The 8,496-nt window shown below is 37.7% G+C and overlaps 1 protein-coding gene across 1 annotated transcript in view; it reads right to left on the bottom strand.

The window, feature by feature from the left end:
• The window catches only part of cpamd8 (C3 and PZP like alpha-2-macroglobulin domain containing 8), a gene marked incomplete at both ends in the record, with an annotated part of 52,911 nt that overhangs the window by 36,457 nt on the left and 7,958 nt on the right, over window positions 1–8,496 (bottom strand). The window contains 13 exon segments of the mRNA XM_014025778.1: window positions 1,682–1,744; window positions 1,909–2,051; window positions 2,139–2,300; window positions 2,466–2,615; window positions 3,467–3,633; window positions 4,885–5,083; window positions 5,238–5,366; window positions 5,474–5,644; window positions 6,937–7,164; window positions 7,432–7,540; window positions 7,770–7,854; window positions 8,115–8,228; window positions 8,452–8,496. Of these exon segments, the coding sequence (XP_013881232.1) occupies window positions 1,682–1,744; window positions 1,909–2,051; window positions 2,139–2,300; window positions 2,466–2,615; window positions 3,467–3,633; window positions 4,885–5,083; window positions 5,238–5,366; window positions 5,474–5,644; window positions 6,937–7,164; window positions 7,432–7,540; window positions 7,770–7,854; window positions 8,115–8,228; window positions 8,452–8,496 (1,765 nt within the window).

Genomic DNA, 8,496 nt, shown 5'->3' with positions numbered 1-8,496 from the left:
GAGCAATGCATGCCACTAGTTTCTCCATACAGGAGGCGTCTTGAAGCTGTCATTGCCAACAAAGTCTTTTGTACAAAGTATTGGATAAATTTCAGTAAAATACGTATGTTCAATACTTTTTCCCTGTGCCATTCCACATTATTACAAATGACTTCATTTCTGGACATTTATGGTTTGATTTCTTTGTATGTATGGATCACTTGGGTTGTTCCCGACATCTGGTGAAAATTTCATGTCATTAGCACCTCTAGTAATATATTTACTGAGAAAAATGGTGACGTGTTCAATACTTATTTTACCCGCTGTAAAATTCTACAGGCAATGTTTTACATTTTGTTTTGGATATGTATGGGAAGGGCTCCAACAGTCTGAATTAATGACACACCTTCCACACAGAAGAAGAAAAACGCAGTTTCTTCAACACAAAAATCTATTATTTGTGTTTTTTGCTTGCTTTCTATGTYGCCTTCTTTTTGATCCACAATGTTTCTGCTATTTCAACAGTTCATATAATGTATCTAAACGTTCAACTCATTTCATGCCATGGGTGCTACAAATTTTGGTATTTCAGCAACCTATATTTTTTTTAGGTATTTGCTTTTCCTGCCATTTTATTTTCATTGAAAATGAATGAAGTTGTCTTTGACATCCTTAAAACCTTTAAAGATGTAAAATAAATCTTAACTTTTTACATTTTGTTCTAAATCTGCTTTATTCAACTTCTTTGTGCTAATTTTTAAAATGTTTTTCAGTTATCCTTCTGCTCCTTTCAGACATTTGTCTGTTGATTTAAACTTGTTTAGGCATCTATCAGCTTTTTTCTGMTAATTTTAGCTTTTTTGCTTCTTTTAGCTAATATCTGCTTATTTCAGCTGTTTCCTGCCTTTTTAGCTACTTTGTAGCTATTTTAGCTAATCTCAGCTTCCTTACTTTTTTAGGCTTATTAGCTTCTTTTCGCTAATTTAAGCATTTATGCTTCTTTTAGCTGATTTCTGGTGATTTCAGCTGGGTGTTTGCCTTTTTAGTTATATTGTAGCTATTTTCAGCAATTTTTACCTTTTTTTCATCTAAATTCACATTTTGGGGATAATTTCGGCTTGTTACTTACTGCTTAACTCAGCAAATATGTGCTTTTCTGCGTCTTTACTAATTTCAGATTTTTTAGCTACTTTTCTACCAATATTGGTTGCTTTAGCTATTTTAAAACAAATTACGTAGGTTTTTGTATTACTTTTCTAGTTTTTCTGCCAATGCAAGCTCTTTTACTCTCTGTTCCCTCTGTCTGCTAATTTTAACTTGCTTCTGCTACTATAATTTTTGTTTTCCTACTTCCTACTTTCAAGGTGAACTCACATTAACAATTTTTCTATAAAACATCTTCTTCAGCAACTTCTTCAACATTAAGAATTCACATTGCATTTTGGCAGGAAATTCAAATTCTCTATTTTTATTTACCTTTTATTTTCAGCTTGACTGTATTATCTTTTATACTATTTTTTTTACTTTAGTGTGTCTTTGAGTCATTTCGTGTTTCAGTTTATCAAGAGTCTCAAATTTTCTCCTCATATTTATACCTATTGTTTTTTTTTTACCTTTAAATATTGATTAACTCATAACATTACTTCTAGATAAAGCTATAAAACACTGCCACACTTGAAAAACACAAAAYCCACTGACATACCTGACATTGAGGCAATGCCACACCCAAGTTTCTGGAAAAAAAGTACGCCTTCGTTTCTCAGATCTACAGTCAAAACACAAGAGGAGATGAGCTATAAATAACTTTTTACATTGCTCAAACCTTTAATATTTTAAATCAGTACCATCTGTACCCCTTAAGGTTGTGAGTCACCCCACACACACAATGCCCACAGACTGCCTGAAGCATCCCTATAGCAGATCCGTTACCTGTGGGAGAGGCGGGAATGCATGGCAGCCACCAAAGTGGACGTGTGAGGCTGGAAGGCAGGAACAGCCTCATCAGTGTACATCCCTCCGCTCTGCCGGTGGTTTAAACTCACCATGTCTGTCATCACCACCAGCCCCGCTTCCTGTGTTAAACACGCAGTGAGACGCATACACACACATGGTAAGGTTGTCACTTTGTATCATTGGACAATTTAAGTGTATATTCTCACCGTGAAAGCAAAGCATGCGTCTTTAGTGATGTCCCAGTGCCATGGAAACACMGAAGACCGCCTGCGTCTCTTTGATGACAGTCCAGGCCACCACATGTGTCCGTCGTCTTTAGCATTGCCAAAAACATCGGAAACGTCGAAGCTGGCCAACTCTTTAAACACCTGCACAAAAAGACACGTTTGTGTAGAACCTTTAAAAACTGCAGTAATTAAATAAAAACGGATCAGGGCCATGAATTCCAAGCAATGAAATGAGGAAAAAAACCTGAATCTACAAAAATACTTTCATTCGCTGCACACTGTTGATGGGAAATGAACGGGACAAACCTTGTCGGGACTTAGCTGAAAGTCAGGTTTTACCAAGTAAAGACTTTTATCCACAGCGGCCACACAAACACACGAGCCCCTCTCAGCCCGCACATGCAGGGTCATTGGGTCTCCAGGAACAGAGTCATTCGACGACAAAGAAACGGATACCTACAACACAAACAGAGGCTTAAATCAGTCTTCAAACGTGTGATGCCGACCAAATTTGTGCTTTTCAAATCTATTTATTGACCTGGTTGGTGGATATTAAAAAGAGAACCCTTGTGAAACTCGTATGAAACTTTCAGTTATTTGACTACACCATTTAATCACTAGTTGGCAGTGTTGCGTAGGTAAAAAAGGACTGACGTTTTTTGTGTGATCTGAGGTAAACAACATGACTGAGAGTGGAAAACTTCAGTGTTTACAAACAGGGGGAGTGTTGGCGAGTCATAAACTTTCACACATCAACACTCCGTTTTACCAGCACACGGTCACAGTCTAGCTTTGTTACTTGGATCGCTGCCTTSCTTTGACCCATCTGTAACCTTTCATCCTTTCCTGTCATGACCCGACTTATCTGCCTGTGGCCTGCATGGTCATGGTCTCATCCTGTCCACACGGCCCCTCCTCCAACACACAAACACACACACACACACACACACCATGTTGTAAGGGCATACCACAGAGCTGTAAATACTTCAGGGAATTAACTCCACCTAATTCAGGCAGGAACTGGGGTGTGCTCTCGGGCCAACGCAGCTGTTTGTTTACTGACAYTACCCTGCAGTACTAAGGCTGGAGCATGGATATGTAGGCTCAGATCCAAAATGTATACAGTGAGTCCATCTTTTTCCAACTTTCAACAAATCCTCATTTTGACAGGTACATTTAACTCAGTATCCACAAACATCAAAATTATGAGAGACCTACAACACAAGCTACTGACATGTCTAAATGAGCCTAAAACTCTTTCTTTCAGATTGCTTTACTATATAGGAATTAAAAAAATGTTTTTAAACCTGGTTTTCAAATTCAGGCTGGACAGAGATTTGCAGACTGTCTGTTACACCTTCGCCATTCTTYCTCACATAGTAGACCAGCAGACGGCTGAGGGGCGCCATGCTGTGACTGACAGGGAAATGTAGATAAGACARGCAGGTGTCCAGCTCAGCCTCGGAGGAAGAGTCTGCAACACCAGAGAGAAGGAGACAGAAAATGGTGAGACATCCCTGTCATGGCCGTGCAGTAGAACAGCACGATATATTGTTTGAGCAGCGTCATCGCAAAGTACATGTGAACAATAACCACACTACAGGTCCTGTGATGTAGGAGGCAAATTAAATCAACCTAAAGCTTTTATTTTGATGGGTTGCTTCTGCCAGCGGAAGTAGGGGGCTTTGTGTCAAAAAAGTTAAAACTTTCATTTTGGCRTTTAACTCCTGGGACAATAATCGCAACATTTATCAGAGAAGTGTTGTCGGTGAATTCTCGAGCTGTTGAGGAACGAGGATCTTGATGTTAACAGGAAGGTGAGCAAATTCACAGAAAACTGGAGGAAAAAGGGTAAATACAGTTATTGAAGSATGATAGAAACAGAAACAAAGATAGATAGTTCTAAAACGCAATTCACGTTTGTACACGATAGAAGGAAATACTGTATGTACTCAGGTCCCAGCACAATAAAAGCAATAAAAGATAAAATGAATAATTCTCAAATACAGACAAAAAAAAACAGACTTGTACCATGCATAAAAATAGGAAAGATTGGTGTAGGTTCACCGTCAATAAGATGRCAGGATGGCACCATTACTTAAAGTGTTATTCAATTCATCTGTTGAAAATTCATGTATTTTTTTTTTTTGCATCACAATAAATATTGCAGGGTTAGAACAAAATTGCAATGCCCATTTTCTTCCCCAATATTGTGCAGTCCTACTTTCTAGAAATCTATTTGGTATGCTATGCTACATTACAATAGGTGTCAATACAAAGTAATGCGATAAGATGCAATAAAGTACAGTGTGACATGATATACGAGATACAATTCGATACGATACGATACAATACGATACGATACGATACGATACGATATGATGCAATACGATGTGATGACGATGAGATGTGATGTGATGCGATGTGATACGATATGATACGATATGTTAGGATGCACTTAATTCTTTGTGGAAATTTTTTTTCAACATAATGCAGCCTCAAGCTGCACCACGTTATTTCACAAAAGATCATGAGTAAATATTTTGCATAGTTCCTAATACCTAACGACAGTGTCACGTTTAACAACATCCTTTGTTGCTTCTGTTATGTGCCGGTCTACTGACTATCATAAAATCAAAGAGGTTTCATCTCCTGGTTTTTCTGYGTACATGTTTTTTATCAGTTCTGAAAAGGTATTTCATGATGAAACATATCCGCCCATTACCAGAGGCAGGAGGAGGGAGGTGGGTGGTGTGAACTATCTTATCAAAGGTCACTGCTGCCCTTTTTCCTCGATGCGAGGCTGTCAGATTGGCCGGCTGTTTGCCTGATAGGACAATGTTTCCCCTGGATATCACCTCGTAGTGCAGAGTGAAGTTACAGGGACATGTAGATTTGAGGACTATTTCAGCCTCTTGACCAACCTAAACAAACAAAAAGAGAAAAACCTAAACTTGAGGCCATAAGAAAAAAGGTACAGTATATTTGCAACGCATTTCTAAAAAGCATCAAAAAACAAAAGAACACTTAAAATTTAGCAGACTTTTCCAAATTCAAACAAAAAAAGGCAAACCATACTTTAAGAGGAGCGCTGGGACTCTGGATCTGGATATGACACCTACTTGGAGAGTACCAACTACTAATGGACAGGTAGCTAGGTAAGTACTGGTCTCCCACTGTCTTGCCATCAATGGATGTCACCTTGGTCTGTTTGAAAAAAGACACAGTCTACAACCCCGTCTTTGTTTTTTTAATTTATTTATTTATTTTTTTGCATCATAAAACACAGGAATCTGGCGGTACGTATCACTGACCTCAAGCCAAACATACTGAGCTGCTGTTGGTATGGAGGGGATTTCAAAAGTGACTTGGCCGTCCTTTGAGATCAGTTCACTGGTGTAGACATTGTCCTTTGGAGTCAGCTCGGCCTTAACAAGCATGCTTACGCTATCAGCTGGGCTCCCATCAGGAAAGGTAACTTCAATCTACAGGGTGACATTGACGAGAGAAGAAACAAGCCACAGTGTCAATCACTAATGTTTATTTGAATCAGAAAAGGCCTATATTGTTTTCAGTAATGAGATTGTGAAAAGTAAATCTTTTCTTATTAGTAGAAGTAAATCTATAAATTATTCGACTGATTTTTCCCATCTTTTAAATAATCGTCAGTGGACATGTTGCATACTATGTTGATTAACACAGTGTTGCTACACTTGATGCTATGCCCTTCATCATGAGCTTCACATGATGAGAGTGTACCTTACTTTTGGCACAACATCAGCAGACCACAAAAATAATTGACTGAAATACTATGGTAACTTTCAGCTTTTCTTTATTTCTTTACTAATTTAATATGCATACATGTCAACGTATAAGTTATCAGGATTTTACATCATTTTGCAGGTGTACGGACATATAGGGCAATCTCACGGATTTTTGCAAGTCTTACGGATATTTTCAAAACTTCATTTTCAAACTTATCTAACATGTCAGAGCCTGTAGGATGATTTAAAAAACAATAAATAACATCAAACAGCCATCTTCCAACCTGTTCTGCTGCTAGAAATAAGTTTTGAACTTTTTCCTCTCTCCTTTCCTCCTGCTTTGCAGCAGGCGCTTTCATTTATGGGTTTTTGGAGCTCTTTATACAGGTAAACGTCCAAAGAGGTTGACATGAATGRATATGAGTCCTTACAAAAAGKCATTGCTTCAATGTCTGTGTAGTTATAACTTTTATAAATAACAATATTCTACTGTATTTCTGGATTAAATTTCCTCACTATGGGTTTTTTCTTCCAGGGTACTCGAACTCATACAAAATACCCCGATACTCTGAACCAATACCACTACTGGTACTGATACTGGTATCGATACCAGGAAGGTCTACAAGGAAGGAGAGACACTTTCTTCTAAATTAAAAAAATGTATTTTTAAAGTCATTGTGTAATATATAAGTTCTAACTCAGTAAGTACTCAGTATCAGTACCGGTAGGTATCGGCAAATACATTTGCAAATACTCAAACTGAAATRCTCATACTTGTACTTGGTTTGAGAAAAAACTGGTATCGGAACCCCCGTACTTTTATTTATGGGCCAAAAAAAAGGGGCGAAAAAACTGGATTCATAAATTGGTCACTTTGATTTCTACAAATCTTCATAAGCTTTTTAAATCCCTCCCCCCAAAAAATAAAACTGATCACTTTCACTTAATGCTTTAGTTTGTGACACATTTTTAGGTGTTCATAGTGTCATTAACTACTTTATTGCAGGTCTTACCTTCCCTTTGAAAGGCAGACCAGGCTTGAACTGTTTACGTGTATCCTTGGAGTACTTGATGTCAATGAGCTGCTTATGAACCGGTGTTGAATCATCAAAAGTGGTTTGCCTGCTTCCATCGATGCTGGTCACCGAGGCACAAATGCTAACTGTCCCCTTGAAGTGATCGGCCACATCCAGCGGCATCATGTCCTTCACACACAGACTGAAAGTTGCAGAGCCTTTGATCTGCCAAGAGAAGAAATGCTGTATTCAGGTATAGYTGGAGGGGCATATTTTCCTGCCAAAGTGGAAAATAACAACAGCACATTGAGTAAGTCTGCGAAGCTTACTCTCATAAAGGAGGTTTTAAGTCTTTATTCATTGTTAAATATTGGGTCAATAAAACATAATGAGTGCAATCTTGCTTTTGAGGCAGCTTGAAAATATTCTCGTACACACCAGTATAATATACAGTGCCAAAGATTCGTGTTACAAGCGGATTAAAATACTGACCTCCATAGATTTAATAACAGGATGGCCCATCTCATGCCTGTAGTAGCCAACTCCATTAACAGTCATATTTACTGTCAGCTTCCCTGTCACTGGTTTTCCAAAGGTATACCTGCACAGAATTTTCAAATGACCTTTAAGATGAAAAAAATCAACTATTTTAATTGCTAAAACTATAAATATTCAAAGTACTTTAGCATAAAGCTTATTACAATAAAGCTGCTCAGGAACCATAAGGTTTAAATATTCCTACAAATAATGAGCCATACAAAATAACAACATCAAGGTTTTATTGCTGTTGTAGTATCTTACACAGACATATAGTACTTTATGTAACGTACCTGGCTCTGACAGTGGCCTGTTCACATGAGGTAATATCCCGGATGTAACGCGGTGGATCGATGATCAACTCAAATTTGGGCATCACTGTGACAGAAGCAACAGGACATGTTGGTTTAGTTTTGTCTCATTCTGCCAAATCCTGCATTTCACCGTTGTTCATGCTGATTATACATAATGCAATCTACACCCACAATCATTGTATTAGTTCACAATTAAGTTGCAAAATATATGTTTGAAATACTAAATCAAACTTGTGACACAATAAAAATAAATAAATGAAAAGATGCTTGCAATCCAAAGAGCATTAAAAATGCTATATAATAACTCCTAAAACAATCCCTCACCATACTTCTGCACTTCGAACGACTTGTTGTAAATGTGGCCCTGCACATCTACAAAGATAAACCATTCTCCAAACAYGGGTTGGTCAGACAGGGGGAAACTCATGTTCACAATTCCTGAAAAAAAAAAGAGATTAAAATTTAATAACATGCTTCAAGCTAACTAATGGTAGACTGGATTATCCGACACCATACAGTCCAAATCTCATATATCTCATCTGTACGTTAGGTCTAAAATAGAGGAAATCACTTTACATAGATTGTTTGAACATATGCAGGAAATGTAAATCTGCAAAAAACTAAAATAAAATAAAAATATATAGAAACATAACTAACTTACCACAGCAGACAGACTTAAGACTTTTCCACTGGATCATCCTTGATC

This window comes from Austrofundulus limnaeus, unplaced genomic scaffold (assembly GCF_001266775.1).
Source record: "Austrofundulus limnaeus strain Quisiro unplaced genomic scaffold, Austrofundulus_limnaeus-1.0 Scaffold498, whole genome shotgun sequence".
NCBI lineage: Eukaryota > Metazoa > Chordata > Actinopteri > Cyprinodontiformes > Rivulidae > Austrofundulus > Austrofundulus limnaeus.
Note: the sequence above shows the minus strand (reverse complement) of the source record. Positions and strands in the feature narration are given on the sequence as shown.